The sequence below is a fragment of the Dendropsophus ebraccatus genome, chromosome 8, assembly GCF_027789765.1.
Source record: "Dendropsophus ebraccatus isolate aDenEbr1 chromosome 8, aDenEbr1.pat, whole genome shotgun sequence".
In the NCBI taxonomy this organism is placed as follows: domain Eukaryota; kingdom Metazoa; phylum Chordata; class Amphibia; order Anura; family Hylidae; genus Dendropsophus; species Dendropsophus ebraccatus.
In genome coordinates this window covers 95884031-95904288 of record NC_091461.1, presented here as the reverse complement: position 1 = coordinate 95904288, position 20258 = coordinate 95884031, and the positions used below count along the sequence as shown (strand labels likewise).

The window sequence follows — 20258 nt, the reverse complement described above, 5'->3', positions numbered from 1 at the left end:
AGTACTCTACAAAGGTTGTAGGTGAAAAAAAAAATATATATATATTTTTTTTTTATAAAATTGTAAAAATAAACATTTGAATTAAAAAAAAAAAAGGTTGTAGGTGTAAAAAATAATTCTGTGAAGTAAGTATGCTTTCACAAAGAAGTGCTAATGGTTTATCTTTATTGAAGGGGAACTATCAGCAGGTTAGACGAATCTAACCTTCCGATACTGTATCCCCCTATTGTACATGGGGCGCCGAGGATAAAGGTAGGCACCATTCTTGTGCAGTTTGATCACTGAGCTATGTTCACACTACGTATATTTGAGGCTGTATATTTGAGGCTGTATAGCAACCAAAACAAGGAGTGGATTGAAAACACAGAAAGGCTATGTTCACATAATGTTGTAATTGAGTGGATGGCCGTCATTTAATGGCAAATATGTGCTGTTATTTTAAAACAACGGCTGTTATATTGAAATAATGGAAGTTATTTACCATTATATGGCGGCCATCCACTCAATTTCACCATTGTGTGAACAGAGCCTTTCTGTGTTTTCAATCCACTCCTGGTTTTGGTTGCTATGAGGACCTGACATGAGGACCAAATACAGCCTCAAATATACATAGTGTGAACCCAGCGTTAGGGTACAAACCCACTTGACGTATTTGCTGCGTGAATCAGTCTTAAAAATAAGCAGGCAAAACGCAGGTTGGCTTTATACAATTGTTCTGCATTAAAATACGCAATTGCGTATTTTTGAAGCATGAAGCTTGTTGTTAGCAAAGCATCAGTTGTTAACAACCTGTGTGAAAAACACATGTAGCTTCACGCTTCAAAAATACGCAATTGCGTATTTTAATGCAGAACAATCGTATAAAGCCAACCTGCGTTTTGCCTGCTTATTTTTAAGACTGATTCACGCAGCAAATACGTCAAGTGGGTTTGTACCCTTAATGTAATCCAGTGTCTGGTCAGGCTGTTTAGAGCACTGCCCTGCTTCCTAGCGCTGATCTGGCCAGGCCCCAGAGTACTTATCAGGCCCACTTCACTATTAATCATTAGAACGGGAGAGCTGGCCATGGACGGATTGGCGCTCTGGGGTGGCGCAGTGCTCCAAACGGCCTTTCCGGACACAGGATTATATTAAAACTGCACAGAAACTGCCCCGAAGATGAGGGAAAGAGGAGACTTACTTTCATCCTCAGAGCTCCATGCGCAATGGGGAGCTATTGGCAGGTTAGATTCATCTAATCTGCTGATCGTTCCCCATTGATTAACAAAATGAACAGGAGAGAAATTTATATCCATTCAATATTTGGTGTGCCCACCCCTTTGCCTTCAATAAAGTATCTCTTCTTCCAGGAATACATGGAATTTGGCAAGGAGGCTGTTCCTAACACCTTGCGGCCCTATTACATGAAATGATTATCTGGCAGATACCTCAGCCAATGAACAAGAGAATGTACAGTGCTCATAGGCTGCTTTTTTTTAAACCTGTCAAAAAATAATTGTCTGTCAGCCACACATTTCCCTGTGTAATAGCTGATGTGTGGCTGACAGCTGAGTAAAGCAAAGAATAGGTTCTGTAAGTGAGCGCCAATCTAGCAGATTAATGCAGATCAGCCAGCTCAGGTAGTAGAGAACTAAACCCAGATCTTCTGTGGATGTTGCTGCTCAGAACTTTCTGTCTCCTCATGTAATCCCAGGCAGACTGGATGACGTTGAGATCAGGACTCGGTAGGGGCCATATCACCACTTCCAGGACTCCTTGTTCTTGTTCAGGTTTAGAAAAATATAGATGCTTATGCATGCAAAAATAGCACCACACTTGTTATCAGGTCATGTGTGGCATTACAACTCGGCTCCCTTCACTTCAACTGACTCCAACATAGACAACATATGACCATGTGAGCGATAGGCTTTATATTTTACCTCGCAGTTCTTTCTTGGTCTTTCTCACTACCATTGCCTCTGAATGTTGTGTCTTTCTCTTGTAGACCAGCCTGTACAAGGCAGTGAAGACGCATTAAGAGCTTTGGACACAAGTATGCGGACTGCACGTACCAAGGTGACCAGGGAGCTCAGGCCAGCGTTGGAGGTGCTGGAATTGGCAGCTAAACATCAAAAAGAGGAAATTCTCCTTATAGAGAAAGAGATTCAACAAACTCTTCTTGATATCCAAAACCTGCGTGATATACGTAAGACTCTGCCGCCAGGGTGCTACAGTACGTCTGCCATCGAAAGGCCTTGAAAGCCAAGGCCACACCCGATGGCTTATCCAAAAGGTACCAAGAGCCAACTGGTCAATCCACCTCACCCATACTGGGTGCAATATGCTGCAGTATTTATCGACACCGTCAACCATTGATGTATCTTATTCTGTTGTGGACCTGGTTGAGAGAGGACTCAATCCTATAGAGAACTACCTGAAAAGATGGATAGTGTCTCTCCCATAGAGACCATTGCAGATCTGCTGTTCTTATTTATTTAATAATAAAATATGTTCACGTTCCGGCACCTTCTTCAGTCGGTGATATCGCAACACACACACACGTTCTAGCAAAGCAAAATCTTTATTGGTAAAACAGCGACATTAATATGAACAGTACCATACACTAGTCAAGAACTGCAGTCAAATCCTCCAGACATGAGACTAGAACTCCCACTATTTTATTTATTTTACATAAATTGTTGGTTAACCCCTTCTGGTCCTTCATTCTCGACTTTTGATGACCACTCGAAATTCAATTGTTCCTATGATTTGTCTTCCCTAAATCTGTCTCTAAGTAGGCATATGGAAAATGGGTCCCAGAAACAGGCCAATAGGGGATGGCAGTACACAAGTGATTGGACTACTTTTTTAATTCCCATAGTTCATATCTGATCTTTTTGAAGCCCTCAGCAACAGTACTCTGTTCGCGTAGGAAATTCATCCATTACATGCTGTAAAGAAAGCCAAGCCAACGTATGGAGGAGGAAGGACGGGCGCTGATGTATACAAAGCGTGTTTATATGGTTCAGGCTCCATAAATGATGTACTTAGGAATGACGCATGCCGGCTAATGGGAAAAAATATGTCGGGCAAGAGTGTCATGTAGACGATAGTTGTCAGGACCCAGCAGTGACTATCCTGGTATACTGTCCACACCTATTATTACGTATTAAGTCATGGCTTAAAAACATTTCTGATTTCAGTATTAATTTCTTCTTAGTATCTACAGCCTACAATACTCATGCTCATCGATAGCCCTTTCAAATGTATGTTTTATATTGTATTTTATGTTACTCTACAATCTTGTTGCTATGTAATAACTACACTAACTTCATATTCTTATTTAAGTGACTATAAGACTTTTATAACCACAAAAAAAAAAAAAATCTTAGCTCCAAATAAATGTTACCAAGTCCAATTTAGATGCTAGTAGCTCATGCGTGAGCCCTGATACATATACAAGCTGGATATGAAGCTTTATGGATGTATGGGCTAAAACTGCATGGGATGGTAACATCTTACATTACTTCTTCTTTATCTTATATGAAATTGTGACTTCTGATTTGTTATTGGGCCCATTTGACATGGTTGGTTTAAAAACTGAGGCTACATATAGGCGTGCTTGCATATACCTGCCCCCAGTCCTATCTCACCTTATAAGAAATTGTGAGCCTTGATTTGTTAAAGCAGTCACTGAGCATCATAAATTTGGGAAAAGGTGGGTATACATCAGGTCTATGACGCCATATTGACATGGCTTGAATACTGAGTCTACATACAGGCGTGCTTGCAGAATACCTTTCTCCGGTTCTCCATTGTTCTCCACTAGTTTCTTATCAATCTCCTACAAGTCATATATAGTTCCTCCTGGACAGGGGTTATGATAACTTTATGGAGATATAAGCACAGGAAGAACATGCTAGTTGCATGCAGAATGCTTATGGAGGGATTGGCGCAACAGCCCCCTCCTCTTGGTATCCCCATATCTGTATTGATAGAAAGAGGACAGAGATGTCTTATTCCCTAGTCACTACCAAAGAAAAGAGAGTAATAAAGGAATCATAACGAAACTCCCTCCCACAAATCCTGAAAATCGGGAGAGTTGATATATGCCCACCCAACGTGGCGTGACGTGCAGGGCACTGAATGGGTTATAATATACCCCAGCCTCCCCATAGTATACACAGAATGGTACTAATGTTTATACGCACACCTGAAAAACACTGCCCCAAGCACTCCCACCAGAAGTACAGCGAGCATTCCCACACCTTGGGCTTTGGAATCATAAGATATTATAAGTGAATGAGTAAGGCGTAGAGGTGAGGAGGACAGTAATGAGTGGGGTAAAGAGGTATCATGATCCGAGAGGAGACTGTGGTGAGAAGTGAGAAATAACACATTGTATTGTGATGACGGAGGCAAGCACGAGGCTACACCTAGACCAGGAACGGACATGGTCACCCCGATGTATTGATATAAAGCTGACTTTTCAGTACATAGTCAATGACGGGTTGCATCAAGTAATCCACCACGTGTCCATCTCCATGCTGTAAGGCCAACCTGAAGGACACAAAAACTGGGAATCAGCCAGGTTATAAAGCACAACCTTTATATACTATCTACAGTATTATAAATCAATGGGCTCTTCTGTTTAATGGAGTCATTTCTGGTAAATTCAGCGATTTATACAAATGTTAGCAATCAAACTGGCCACCGCTGCTACTGCTGCAGAGATGAGACAGAAGCATCAATTTACCTATAAGGACAGGGAAGGCCCACTGGAGAACAGACACATCTTTCAAATGCATAGTTATCCCCCTCTCCCAAAAGCAATAACAAGCCCCGCCACACTTCCTGTGTTTTGACTTGCTGTGTCTGTTACTAGAGACAGAATTCCACTGCCAACAGGCAGTGAACGGCAGACTACAGGGAATTAAGACCCCTAGTGATTAATACTTTAGAGGTTTTTGTTTTTTTTGAGTAAGGAGTAATTTCTGGTAAAGTCAGTGATTTATTAAAAAGTAAAAGCAATTAGATTGGCCCACCACTCATTAAAAAGAGGGCCTAAAACTACCTGCTAACTTTAGCATGTCACACTCATATACAGACTGCAATGCCTTCCAGTCTCCAAAGGAAACTTATTGATACCAATGAAATATTTATTCAGGTTAAGTAGGCCACTGGATTGATTCTTTTAGATAGCCGCATGCATTAACAACATACACATGGGAATGGTATATGGATTACCTGCTTTTGGTGGAGCTTACATGGGACATCGGGTGGTTGGTGTCATCTTTAACCACAATGATGTTGTTCTGTAAGGGAATCAGGATGTTACATTCTGAGATAGTGTGATATGTATCCTGCAGGTGAAAATATCACGTCCCCTAAACACTTATGTTTATGGAGACCATCATCTCTTTGGGGGAGATTTATCAAGGATGTGCCCCTAGAGTACGCCAGGGAGTAGGTGCAGATTCTTGCTTTATCCCTGGTGTACACCAGCCGTAACCCCCGACTCACTTGATGGGCAGAGGGCATGGCAAGGAGGGGAGGAGGCCCTAGGCCTGCGACTCCCCTCTATCCCTCCTCTACACCCTCTTTATCATTAGGAATACCCCTAGAATGATTTCTCCTATTCGTCACTTGTCTAAACACTGCACATGTGCTGGATCGTTAACACTTATGCAGTGTTTAGACAAGTGTTGATTAGGAGAAATCCTGTCTGGAGCATTCCTAATGGTGAAGAGAGTGGGGTGAAGGGACGGTGGGGTGTCACAGGCCTAGGGCACAGACACTCTAGGCCATGCCAATTTGACACAGGGCTGCAGGTTTAAAAGTAGTTTTTTAGGACAGTAACTGCATCACCTGCCGAACGGACCCCAGGACAGATCTTGGTTTAAAAGCAGCTATCCGAAGGTACAAGTGGTTTGGGGGGGCAGATTGTGGGTACAGAGTCACTTTAAAGAAGCTCATCTAGCAGATAGGGAAGCTCATAGTTTAGCACAATGGCTCAGCTTTCCAAAGTTCAAATATTGTTAGGTATATAGTAATAGCACGTATAGTTGCTCAGAGAAACCAATGAAAATCTATAGATAAGAGCAGGACACACCTTGTATTTACGGAGAACCGATGAGTGATTCATGATTTGCTCAGTGTCTGTACCATCACGTGGCACCACCACGATGCCAAAATCCCCAACAATCACCTCCATCTATAGGGAAACACAGACATACAATACAGTGAGGAACAAAGAAATCTAGATGTCAAGTCACTATGCAGTCACCTGTACAACATAACCCAAGGCATCAGTCATACACGGAAGGAGAATGGAAGTAGAAGGGGCCATAGACAACATAAGGAACAATACTCACATCTGACTCATTCCAGAGGCCAGGGATACAAAATGACTCAAGCAGGTCACTACCACACAGGAGCAAGATCCGCAGCTCTGGGTAGGAAGGACAGCAAGTGTATGAGTGAGAAGACCAATGCCAATAGTATCATAGAGAGAAAGAGCCTCGCCTGACCCATATTGTCTCCTATTGGCACTTACCTATTTCTTCATACCTCATAACTGTGCCCAAGTTTGCATTTTCATCTGTCAAAACGAAACACAACCAGTTTAGTTACGTCATACATGGAATAAGAAATCAATATGTTCATAATTCTGCACTTAAAGGGGTTATTGACAATAAGGAAAAAAACATGGCTGCTTTCTTCCAAAACAGCGCCATACCTATCCTCAGGCTGTGTGTGGTACTGAAACCCAGCTCAAATCACTGCAATATTTTAAAGTAACCTTTAGGCTATGTTCACACTACGTATATGGGAAAAATAGACATGCGGCCGGATTGCGAACATGCGGGCGAACCGTGAACATACGGCTGTAGTACAGTTATGCTTCCCTAGCTTGTTTCGAAGCGATCTGAGGCAGGTCATTTACTTGGAAATCTTCGCCCAGCCCAATAAAACACACAGAACCTTTTGGATCTAAAAATCAAGTTCAATTTGGCTGAAATAAGTACTTTGTACGGGACCGCACTGAAATCCACGGCCGTGAGTTGGAACAGTTCCGGCTGCAAACAATGGTCTTGTTAATTTTTTATGGCGCCGTATACGATCCGGCCGTAAGCTTATACGTAGTGTGCATTGTGCGGCCGGATATAGTATACTTTCAAGCTTACGCATCAACCTCATAACTACGGGCGTATATTCGCGGTTTGCACTACGGCTGGAAATATACGTAGTGTGAACATAGCCTTGATATATAAGATGCTAAATGCATCCTGTTATATGCTGGACTCAATGCTCTCCCTATACATATAAATATTCAGCTCAGCTAAATCTCCTCTAGGCAGAAAGGAGGAGTAAGCTGCTTCCAGACAGCTCTGGCGGTGGTGTGCCTCCTTGAAAACATAGGTCCTTCTCTTCCCTAACATCATCAGTCAGGAGAGAGTCGAAGGGCCACCATAAGCTTTGGCTGTCCAGGCATGATGGGAATTGTATTTTTTCAATAGCTGGAGGGCCGAAGGTTCCCCATCTCAGATCTAAGGCATTAGCGGCTACGAGAGTGCTACATGGTGCATGGGTGGGTCTCAAATAGCCTTCAACCCTTGATATTCATATCCTTAAAGTGTCATTGTCGTTTTTTTTTTTTTTTCCAGAAATCAATAGTCCAGGCAATTTTAAGAAACTTTGTATTTGTATTTAGGTTTATTAGGCAAAGATGTCATTATCTGCATTCAAAAAGACTTTCCCCAGGTCCCACCCTCCTCTCTCTCATTCCCTGCTCATTATCAAGAAATCTCGACTCTTTTGCATCAGTCGAGCCCTGTCAGCCATGGACAGGGAAGAGGAAGGAGGGAGATTAGTCGCCAGCAGAAAACAAAGCATTACACAGTGGGAGCTGTGTGAAAGCCGTATTCAGAGGTCAGGGAGGTCAGTGCTGACTTCAGAGGAGATAGCCCAGTGATGTAGCTGTAAATTAACTTTTTGTTGTCCAGTTTTGGTGCCTCATCTCCCTCCACCCGTCCCCTCTCCTATCCACAGAGAAGCATGAAGACAAAGGGGAGAGCTTCAAACACCTTTTTCATGATAAAAATGCATTTTTCTTTGTTCTTTTCTATTTTTGTACAGAAAAAAAAAGTTAAAATGAAGTTATGGTAAATGTCTGATATCCCAGCATATAATAATGCAGATATAGTGCCCCCTGCAGTACACAGAACACATAGCACGCATCTGATTGCTGTAAAACACACAGAAGTGACTCCTTAAACTTACCTACAAAGGTAACACGCTGCAGATTGGGACGGACGCAGCACATACGACTCAGTCCTTCTCCAACTTTTCCCAGGAACCTCACTAACAAAAGAAGATAATAAAAATAATAATAATAATAATAATAATAATATTATAAGTGTACATTAAAGTGAATGTACCATCAGGTACATCAAATTAGTTTTTTACATTAATGAATCGGCACCGGTGCTGTGGTCCTTTGGAACCGCCGCCCCGTTTCCGCACACAGCTCCATTAACTTCATTAGAATCAATGGAGCCGTGTCACAGAGGGCAGAGGGTTTCGTCACTCTGGGGGCCGGCAGGCTGGTGCTCAGGAATAGACCAATGCCATGTGTGGGAAGCAGGTGGCGGTCCAAAATAAGGGCCACGGCACCAACATCCCCGCGCCAGCACCAATCCATTCATGTAAAAAAAAACTTAAAGCGATGTACCTGATGGTACATTCACTTTAAAAGTTCACAAGTGCAGCTGTGTCTCTTTTAACGTTGGTGACATGGTACACTTTGTTTGATCAAATAGTTTGCTAAGATCCTCACTTTCCTAAAAAAAAAATATTATATTTTAATTTTTATTATCTACAGAGCAGGTGTTAACCGTGTATACGCTGGGAGGAGTATATATGGTAAGCCCTTGCACCTGTGGGTTGCTGTTGCACCTTTTGTTTTTTGTCTGTACTTAAGCCACAAGCAGCGTGCAAAGTGCAGTGTGAACAGAGTCATAGATGTGCTGGCAAAATTTCCCTTTTTTTCTTTTGGATGTAAACCATTAACCCTTTCCTCATACACTCACCGGACACTTTATTAGGTACACCATGCTAGTAACAGGTGGTCTTCTGCTGCTGTAGCCCATCTGCCTCTAAGTTTGACGTACTGTGCGTTTAGAAATGCTCTTCTGCCTACCTTGGTTGTAACGGTTGGCTATTTGAGTCACTGTTGCCTTTCTATCAGCTCGAACCAGTCTGCCCATTCTCCTCTGACCTCTGGCATCAACAAGGCATTTCCGCCCACAGAACTGCCGCTCACTGGATGTTTTTTCTTTTTCGGACCATTCTCTGTAAACCCTAGAGATGGTTGTGTGTGAAAATCCCAGTAGATCAGCAGTTTCTGAAATACTCAGACCAGCCCTTCTGGCACCAACAACCATGCCATGTTCAAAGGCACTCAAATCACCTTTCTTCCCCATACTGATGCTCGGTTTGAACTGCAGGAGATTGTCTTGACCATGTCTACATGCTTAAGTGCACTGAGTTGCCGCCATGTGATTGGCTGATTAGAAATTAAGTGGTAACGTGCAGTTGGACAGGTGTACCTAATAAAGTGGCCGGTGAGTGTATATTGTAAGCTCTTGCAAGCAGATTTGTAAAGTGCTGGAGAATATGTTGGCATATATATATATATATATATATATATATATATATATGTATATATATATATATATAAACAGAAAATATTATTATCTGCATTGATATTTTTCGTATATTGTTTTGAAAATATATTTGTCGATTTTATAAATATCGCAGAGACCTATTAGATTTGACAGTTCTCTGCTGGAATGGCTGGTTGCAAAGTGCAATGTATTCCACAGGTTAGCAGTAGTATTGGAGGACATGTCTATAATGAAGGCCCAGGAGAATGAACGCGAGCTATGGTGGAGACCCCATGGGAAAGTCTCCGCTGTGACTCAGCATTCTTCGAGGATCCAGCGTCTTGCACGTACACCGATCATGCACACACTTGCCTGCCGTTGGCTTGTTGGTGAGATTGTTGTTTTGATAGACGGGTTGTGTAGGCTGCTGGTTCATGGTCTGACCAATAATTGGGGTGACGGATGGTGTGTTCACATTAGACAGGATACAGCCTGTTACTCTCTGGAAATTAATAAGAAGTCCAAAATATATATACATATATACACCAATCAGCTATAACATTAATACTACTTGACTAACATTCTGAAATTCTCCCTTTTACTGCAGAAACAGCACTGATCTGACGCGGCCTGGACCCCTGGAGACCCCCAGTTGTATCTGACACCATGACTATTCCCCATCCTCCCTTTAACCATCTCTGGTAATAACTTTTTGTCATATTAGTCTGGTTACGAAATTAAATAACTAATAACGAATTAATAATAATTAATAATAAATTAATAACTAAATTAATAACTCTGGTAACTTCTGAGGCGAGAGCAAACTGGAGCATGTTGCCCAAACAAAATGTCTGCCTGATGTCACCGTAACATTGGTATCATCCGGCAGCTATTGATCATTGCCCACAGCATGCTCCTGCCGTCGTCTTGGAAGTTATCACCAGAGGAAGTGGAATCCAGAAAGAAGAGGTAGGGCCTTTTCTGCTCTCTGGATTACCCCTTTAAACTTCTAGAAGTGACTATTCACTGCCTTATATGTCGCACCCACTGACAGTTGCCATTGTAATAAGATCTATATTATTCACTTCACCTGTCAGGTGTTGTAATGTCATCTGTGTATTTTAGAGGTAACGTCTTACTTTATTACTATATCACAGTTGCAAACTGTCACGATTTTGAGGAGACAGCCCCAGCAAAACCATGTCCTGGGTACGTCTTTGGAAACTATGCCCCCATCGCGGGAAGCCCCGCCCCCTGTCTGCGCGAGTGACGTCACTCATGCAGAGCAGGGAGAGGAGTCGCTGGGGAACTAGAGGAACCATACAGATGAGTATGGCTTTTTTGTTTTAATTACAGATGAAGTGGTAGTAGTATGATGATGGAGGGGCAGGAGCATATAGGGAATAGTAGTATGATGATAAAGGGGCAGAAGGATGAAGGGGTAGTATGATGATGAAGGGGTACTAGTATGATGATGAAGGGGTAATAGTATGATGGTGGAGGTGCAGGAGGATGAAGGGGTAGTATGATGATGGAGTGGCAGGAGGATGACAGGATAGTACTATGATAATGGAGGGGCAGGAGAATGGAGGGGTGGTAGTATAGTGAGATGGGGTGCAGCTGCATCATATGGGCACAAACTACCAGTATATACGGTCAGTCAGTAGAGTGCTTTCTCTGGGCCACAGCCTGTATGCTAGTGGGGTGTGTAATATATTGAGGACCCGACACTAGGGTGTGTAATATACTGGGGCATGACACTGGGGTGTATAATATACTGAAGACCTGATACTGGGGTGTATAATATACTGGAGACCTGATACTGGGGTGTATAATATACTAGGGACCTGTTTCTGGGGTGTATAATATACTGGAGACCTGATACTAGGGTGTATAATATACTAGGGACCTGATACTGGGGTGTATAATATACTGGGGACCTGATACTAGGGTGGGTAATGCTCCTTTTGTGTTGTTCTGACTTTAAAATTCTAACTAGAAAATATTGAAGAAAAAAAAATGGTGACAAGCCACACCCAGCAAACCACACCCACGATAGGCCACACCCACAGGGACCACACCCACAATAGGCCACACCGCTTGTTAACCCTAACTTGTCCATAGACAAAAATTTCAAATGTTGTCAACTATGCTACATCAGTGTAGATTTCCTACTTTCCTACAATAAAGTCACTATATAGTATCCCATCTGACGTCTAGTGCCCAACGTAGCAATGTGGCTCAGTCTGCCCCCATATATCATCAAAGGTCATTTGTCTCACCTTCATGAGGTCTCGGTGATGCTCCAAAACACTGCATGTTGTCTGCCAAGTATCCTGATAGCACTCCCATGGGTCTACCCTGAAAAAGGAAAAAGTTCACACCATTCTATAGAACATCTGTGAGCACAGATCCACAAGGCCTACATTTATTTCATTTTCTATGATACCTAGTAATGAATGATACCAGCCCAAGTAGGTATAATAGCAATAGTGGGGTTCCTTCAGAAAATGTGGACATTAATTTTAAGTGCATTCTGAATCTTGTTATCATTGGAAACACAGGATATTTCATCAATAAGGTCATTTCTGAATCAGCCCATAAGAACTAGTCCCCAGCCAGCTTCAGATGTGGTTGTGCTTGGGCCTAAACAAGGATCCTGGGAAACTCTGGTGGTCTGATCCATCCCTACAGAGCAATTGTTATACTAGCTTGAAATAATCAGCTTTATGTGTTATCGATACCGTGCCAAATCTCACCTAATCCAGTCTGAATTCTGCACAGCCAACTGGCACATGGTTAGACGATGCCGACTTGAAACCAGGCCCTAAAGAAGACACAAAATATAGTTCATGATCATGAAAAATATAATATTACCAGAACCACTAACATTGTATTGCATCACAATAAAAAAATTGCTTTGTCCCATTGGGAACCCTGCAGGCCTGTTGGTTAGGTGTCATTTAAGTGATGTGTTTTTGCAGTTTTATATTCTTTTTATACAATGTTTGTATGTCGTGCACTCCACCCATCCCATAGGTGTATTATACGCCATGGAGAGGCCACAGTACAGTGTAGGGTCTGCACCGATATGAGGTCACCTTATCGTTGGTGGGGTGGTTTACACTGTTTGCAAATGGTAAGCAAGAGCCTCATTATTTTGGGGGGAATTTTTTTTAAGCAGTTGTGGGGGCTGCTTTTAACTATTTTCATGTCTGTAGTGGGTCTGTATCTTGCCATTGCGGTGAGCTGTTGCATTTTTCTGGGTTTTTGTGTTTACAATGTTTGTATGTTACATGCTATGATTGCACTTGTTCCTAGGCATGCACATACACTTAGTTGTTCAAGTAATTTTCTAGAGATGGGAGGCGCTTACTCTACGCCAGCCATTCTGCACAGGGGTGGAAGAGGAAGCTTAGTCTGTAGAGGTGCTTGGGGAGGGTCTGCCAAGTTAGCTTTATACTGCTTGGGGGCTAAAGGCCCTATTCCACGGGTCGTTTAGAGGAGCAATATCGTTCGTATTCGGCCGATATCGACCGCTACGAACGATATTCGTCCCGTGGAATAGAGTGCAACGATCAGCCGACATCGTTCATGTCGGCTGATCGTTGCAGTCGCTTGTTTTTCAACATGTTGAAAAACAAGCGACTGATATAGCAGCGATCTGCTGCCGTCGCTCCGTTGAATAGGAGCATCGGCAGCAGGCGCTGCTGTATCCTATGGGCTGCCCGGACGATCAGCGATCCCCCGGGCAGCCCCCCCAGCAGCTCCCCGCCGCCCCTCCCGCACTCACCCGCTCGCTGACGCTGCGTTGAATAGCGGCGGCAGCGAGCGGGGAACGAGGAGCTCCTTCAAACGACTCGTGGAATAGGGGCATAAGCAGTAGCTCCAGTAAAGAACCCTGTCATGTCATGGTGATCTAACCCTAGTCCCTCCCAGGGAAAAGTCAAAGAGAGTAAAGTGAGGAAGAAGGATAACTACAGAGCCTGTGGGGAGAAGTTGTACATGTGCCCCATAGCATCACCGTAGGACCTTACTGGGCATCAGGTTAGGCCTAGGACTGTGTAGCTATGAAGTTGGGCATGGCAGTTAAGTAAATAGAGATTTTTGTATTCAACTGGGAGACAACCAGTAAGAAGGTCACCTCAGGAAAGAGTAACATGAGACTAATGGCATAAGCCAAGCTAGATTGGAGTTTACAAGTTACAGAGACCCCATTCCATTATAGCTTTTCTGAAGTGTCCAGTTCTTGAAGAATTGTACTGTTTAGTAAAGACTGTTCTTTATTCAGCTACCACAGTGTATGGCACTTTTTACAGTACAACACCAAGGGCACCCTCCACGCCATCAGGTTGGAGGGTTACAGGGTGTGCCCCCAAGGGGGCTATTACCATCAACACCATCTGTGTAGCCCCTCTTCATTGTGGGGGCCTATAGAGTATGCTTGGGTAATGCCCTGGTGCCAGTGTGACCATTGTGATGGCAACCATGGCTACCATAGGCCCACAGGTCTCAACCCTCCCACAGGCCTTTACTCTTCGTGTAACATGTTAGCTCTCTCCCTCTGGTCTGCCGCAGAATCAGCACAGGAAGTATTTTAATTCTTTGTAAAAAAAAAAAAATTTAATTATCTTTTTCATGACTAAAAGTATATTTCATACTGGAGAAATAATTACTGGGGAAAGAAAATGATAGCAGCTGATGACTGTATGGTACCATATAGATAGTAAGTGAATTTACTCTAACTGTATCACAAAGATCCTTGTCAGCGGAACAGTCCGGAAAAGAAAAGACAAGAAAGATAATTTAATCAGGAGTTTGTACTAACACGAGATATAAATCAGCTGAAGCTGGTGATCTAATGTATATACCACCTTCCTGAGCCTCCACCTAAAGCAGATGTTGGGGGGGGGGGGTTCATCCATGTTCCTGGATTTCAGAGGTTTACCAGACTTAAGGCCCTGATACACCAAGCGATTATTGGCTGTATTCGGCTGATTATCGGCCGCTACAGCCGATAATCGCTTGGCTTAATAGGATCGGCGGCAGCAGACCACTACTATCTCTTATAGGCTCCCCGGATGATCTAAGAATCCCCCCCCCCCCCCCGCGCAGCTCCCCACAGCGTGTAAAATCACCGGTAGTAAGCGGGACACGGGGAGCAAGCGAGTGCTGATCTGACAGATCGGCTCTTGCTTGCTCCCCCAGATTGGCCCGTGTAATAGGGCCTTTAGTGTCCTATTAGACAAAGCGATTTTTCGTTTTCAAGGATTAATAATAAAAGATTGCAAATAAGAACTTTTGGGAATGACCTAAAATCGTTCACCATACTACACAAAACAATAGTCTTTAGTTTTGATTCCAGCAAAAGAAGGATTGATGTGTACATACTGTATGTACATACACCAAACAATTAGCAAACAATTAACAATGATTTTACAGTCAGCTTAAAAGATGCGATCAACGACTTTTTCGATCGTTGCCTGCACACACGAAAAGAATTATCGTCTTAATTTGAATGATATATCTTTTTTTTTTCCGCGATAATCGGCCCTTGTAATAGGGCCCTTAGTGCAGATATCGAACCTAACAAATCACTAAATAACCAATATTACCAGAAGTGTGTCTCCAATAACTCCTCATCATGTCATGATGATGTGTAATCTGACATCATATTTGTCAAACTCAGTGGTATATAAAATCGCTGGCCTAAGGGCCAAGGTGGTACAGATGGCACCTTGCCCTTAAGAAACACAGAGAGTGGCTGAGCCAAGGATTAACTGTTTGTGCTGTCTGTAGGCCATAGCTTGTAATTTGACCAAATGAATGATAACCTGTGGTCTTATGTCGGTAATAGTTGCCATCTGTTCACACTGGGCTTTTACAGGGTTGTCCTATGCTCCGTAGGCTAGCATGAGGAAGAGGGGAGTGCACAGATGGTGTCAATTGCTCTCTTTGGGTACGTGCACACTTCGGAATGGTGACGGAAAACCTGTTGCGCATTCCGCAGCTCGCACCCCCTGCACAGGCGAATTTCGTGAAATGTGGTGCCCGCCACAGGGTTCCAAAGAATGTAGCACTCACCACAGGGTTTTCCATCGCCATTCCGCAGTTTGCAGTTTGTAAAGTGTCCAGTTTGACAGTGTGTATTGCAGATAGGGTGGTAGAATAGACTAAACAACTAAACCAAATTGGAAGCACAGTTTCTTGAACAGGCCCTCTCCCTTCTTGACTGACAACTATGGCCTCCCAGTCAACAGCGGCAAATGCTCAGGGAGATTGTCAACCAAGAATGGAGAGGGTCGCGAAAGAGTGTCCTGGCCAATCCACCATGACACTTCAGGAAGGTGATATAGTAATTTTTCACCATAGCAGAGTGGGGTGTTAATTTATGGAGTTCAATTATTTGCATAGTTTTTAGTGAGGGGATAGTGAACATCCAATGCCCTCAGGCGGTCGAGTTCTCAGGGCATATTAAACCTTTTTCCCCATCTATATTGTGACCTTGCTCCAGTTTATTTATTTGGCAGATACAGAACCATTTATAATCTGTTTGTTTATCTGGCAAAGCACCATAGTCACCAGTGTATTGTAGCTCAACAGGAACATAACAGTGGGCAGGCTGAACTTCTGTACTCCAGCCTCAAATGTTGTCTAATCTGCAGGCAAAGGTGCAAGAGTCTTCATGGTGCCATTGGCTGATATGTGTTCTTCCTAGTCCTGTGATCTAGAGGACATTCCTACATCTCCTTCAATGACCAATTTACACGACCACTATGATAACTCCAACATATTACAGAGAGTAATGATAAATCATAACGCTGTGCCTTTAATAATTGGATTGGAAGGAAATATAACTATAGAAAAAAGACATGGGAGACTGAAAATATCTAAGGAGGAGGAAAGACGGAGCATCAGAAATGGAAGATAATCAATGTGAAGCTCTGCACACAGAAGATAGCAAGCTGAAGGATTGGAGGACATTAAAGAGAACTAAAAGCATGAAGGGAGAGGGAGGGAGGCAGGCTGTCCGACTTAGGGTGAAACACATTAAAGGAAGCTGAAGGCAGGCAGAGAGGAGGATGATAGGTTGCCACCAAAAATAACAACCACTAGATAAGAATCGTCTGGAACTGGAGACACGTACAAAAAACAAAAAAAAACATAAAAAACAAAACAACAGGATCAATGACGAAGATTGAAATCAAAGCGTTGATAATTGTCGAGTGTTCTGTAAACTAGAGTCAATGATGTGGGCATAAAGAGTTTCATTTGCCTACACAGCATATTCCTATAGTTTAATATCATCAAAGGAAAGAACAGGAGAGAACGGCGTCTGGGATATCCTGCTGGGAGGATGATCAGTCATTGTTTCATCAGCCAAAATGGGAATTAGGATGGAATTGCAGCATGTAAGTACTGTCAGGTGGTTTATAATGGATGGACACTATTATATCATCTCAGTCTGTTCAATATATACCCAGTATAAAAATTATAACACAGTGTAATTTCACCTCCCCCCCCCCTCCTCCCCCCCATCGTATAATAAGGCACTTAAAAAAATCAGATTTCAAAAGTTTTTATTGGTCAGGAGGTGAGTGTTCAGTCCGGTTGAGCTGGGAGACATGTGCGTTTTTTTTTAAATGCCTCCTCACTCCCCCTCCCATCCCTATCCCTGCTTGGAACTCAGCTGCCAACTGACAATCAATCAAGCGAGGATTAGATGCATGATCACAAGTTGCGTGGGTGGTATAAGCTGCTAGTGATCTGGTAACTGACAGCACAGATATATAGATGTCCCAGAACCCAATATATAGATTTCTGTGCTGTCAGTTTCCCTTTATCGACTGCTCAAACCCCTGTTTACACAGGAAGATTTGCGACCAATATTGATACATTTGTAGTGTCCCAGAGCGGGTGTGCCGCTACTGTTTCTAGAACACCTGTCGTCAGGTACTGTGTATTTCTATGTTCTGGGCTGAAGGTTTACACTTTACAACTTTTCTCACTCTTCTGATGTAATTGCACAGCTGAAGGTAGTGTAGTGGGTTAATGCTACAGTTATGTCTTGCTTTGTTTTCTACTTTGTTGCTCAATCCTTGAGCTGGGTACCTCACACACGTACACCTATAACAGGTCTGAGTTATATCCTTTTCATGTTCCTCACCAATGGGAAATTAGTCCTGTCCTCTTCTATAAAGCCCCCTGAAGGTTCCTGGGGTGGAGAGTTCCAGTTAGTATTTTTAAAAAAGAGTGTATCCAGTACTTGTTCCTGCTGAATGTCACTCCAGGGCCTGGCCTGGAGGCCAGGTCCCCTGACAGGGACTCTATGCTATGGATGGTTCTTCTAAAGTATTACTCTAGTTCAAATATGCAGTGCTAAAAGCCTTAGATGGAGTAACTACCAATAAGGGTCAACCTTGCCTACGTCTGGGGTGACTATTCTTCCAGTCAGGAGTTTGTCTGCAGTGGAGCAAAGTGCAGTTACAGCCAAAGTACTCCATTGATACTTGCTTGGTCATGTCAGGTCATATAGTGGCTAGCTAAACCTATTTGTGCAAGCCTGGGGCCTATGCTACCAGATCTGGCTCTCTGTGATCTCTCTGGCAATAGGCGGTATTCTCCAAACTGTGAGTATGGGTTAATCTACTATCAAGTATTCTTCAGCCAAGTCACCCTGAGAGAATTTATCAACTTCCTAGGCAAGGTCCCCTCAGTAGCACCCGAGCCTTGCTCACAAGTCTACTAGAGGTAGGGAACCTTGGCTTTCCATCTGTTGCAAAACTACAACTCCCATCATGCCTGGGCAGCCAAACCTAAAGCTTTGGCTGTCCTGGCATGATGGGAGTTATAGTTTTGCAACAGCTGTAGAGCCAAGATTCCCTACCCCTGACTTAGCCTGACTTGCCCTGCAAGTCAAGCCCAAATATACAAAGCTTATATACCTATATAACTCAACACCCAGCTCAACTTATTGCCAAGTTACTATTTTTGTATTGCACTGAATCTTTCATTAAACTGTTCTCCTGGTTAGGTCCTGGAATCGCGTGTCAGTGTACCGGGGGGATGGGCAATACCACTCCTGGCCAATGTGACAAGGGCCTAGTCATTGTCGAGCGATGTCAGCGCTCGTTTGCTCCTCATTCCTATTACATGTGCCGGCAGCGAGCGGGTAAGTGCAGTAGAGGCCACAGGGAGCTGGGGGGGGGGGGAGTAATTTCCTGCTTCTCCAGTGGCTGTAGGTGTTTGTCTCTTGTACCTGGGTTACTGACAAAGCATTACAAAAACTGATTTGGCTTAATAGAAACAAAAGTGTAATTTTCTGTGCTGTAGATCCCTGACAAAGACAGGATTAGGACAATGCCTTCAAGATTTATCATCCAATATCCAAATGTTGCCGGATAATCATTCAATTCCAGTATTACCACTATCACAGTCATAAAATATGCATTACATGTAATGAAAAGTCACCCACGGTGGAATAAAGTATTGCCCTAATTAAAGGACTGACGAGAATTATTATTATTTTATTTTTTCTTTATAAATGATGAGCTTAATGCTTGGTAAATTTTATATATTATTTTGCAATTCTATCTTCACACCCAAACACCTCTCTTTAAAATATAAACAGTAAAAGGACTTACTTAAAATTGAAAGTACCGATCAGGAGAACAAGTGGGGAGAGGACCGCGCTGCAGCACAGCCTCTCCCTGATCTGTATCAGCATAATCAGTCGACGCCATAGAGCTCCATTATAACCCAGACTGATCACGTGATATAAAGCCGGGAGAGGACTGTGCTTAGTGCGGTCTTCTCCCAGCTCTATCTCCCAATCGGTACGGGTCTGTACACTCATACTCGAACCGATCAAAACTTTTGACATGTCTCTATGACTTCTCAAAAGTTTTGCAAAACAACAGTTACACTTTAAGTTAAGATCTGTAAATAGCATTAAAGGGTTTGTCTAAAGCCACATAATTGTGGTGCACAGTCTCAGGCTGAGATAAAAATAAATAAAAAATAAATTATACTCACCTGCCCTGACTGAGCGGTGCTTCCTGCTTTCACTTGGAAATACAATAAGTTCATACTCAATCTCTAAGCACAGTGGTAACCGCCACATCCAGTGATTGGCTGAGTGAGAACTGTGAAGTAATAGGGAGGAAGTGATGCTTGGCCGGGACCGGAGACCATTGGGATGATGCAGTAAGGGATCAGGGCAGGTAAGTATCAATTATTTTTAATTGTTATTCCAGCCCAAAGTTGGAGCAGACAACCCCTTTAAAGAAACTTGTCATCCTGGCAAGCTCCCTACAGATTGAGGCTTCTGTACAAATCCCTTTTTTAAGGTGATTTACAGTATTTGATATAATCAAAGGCGTGTATAAAGACAGCGCATGAGATTGCTTTGAGGTTCTTTGAAAATAAAAGCTCTGCATGGTTCCATCACATTTTGCCGTTAGGTAGTAAGAACCTGTACAGGATTGACCACCACGTAGGAAATGCCTTGTTATAGAGGTTTTCTGGGACATTCTTATGATATTCCATCAATATCAGATCTTCAATATTCACTTTTTATCAGGCCCAGCTCCCTATGTTTGGTAGAATCTG

The 20258-nt window shown here is 43.0% G+C and overlaps 2 protein-coding genes across 2 annotated transcripts in view; one reads left to right on the top strand and one right to left on the bottom strand.

Moving 5' to 3' along the window:
- Positions 1-3415, top strand: part of LAMC2 (laminin subunit gamma 2) — a 41202-nt gene extending 37787 nt beyond the window's left edge. The window contains exon 23 of the mRNA XM_069981139.1: positions 1985-3415. Coding sequence (XP_069837240.1) covers positions 1985-2238 — 254 coding nt within the window. The 3' untranslated portion in view covers positions 2239-3415. The remainder of the gene's footprint in view (positions 1-1984) is intronic.
- The window catches only part of NMNAT2 (nicotinamide nucleotide adenylyltransferase 2), a 40027-nt gene continuing 22321 nt past the window's right edge, over positions 2553-20258 (bottom strand). The window contains exons 3-11 of the mRNA XM_069981140.1: positions 12407-12474; positions 11930-12008; positions 10016-10149; positions 8263-8339; positions 6536-6580; positions 6354-6430; positions 6092-6193; positions 5227-5294; positions 2553-4539 (exon numbers count right to left, since the gene is read on the bottom strand). Of these exons, the coding sequence (XP_069837241.1) occupies positions 4437-4539; positions 5227-5294; positions 6092-6193; positions 6354-6430; positions 6536-6580; positions 8263-8339; positions 10016-10149; positions 11930-12008; positions 12407-12474 (753 nt within the window). The 3' untranslated portion in view covers positions 2553-4436. The remainder of the gene's footprint in view (positions 4540-5226; positions 5295-6091; positions 6194-6353; positions 6431-6535; positions 6581-8262; positions 8340-10015; positions 10150-11929; positions 12009-12406; positions 12475-20258) is intronic.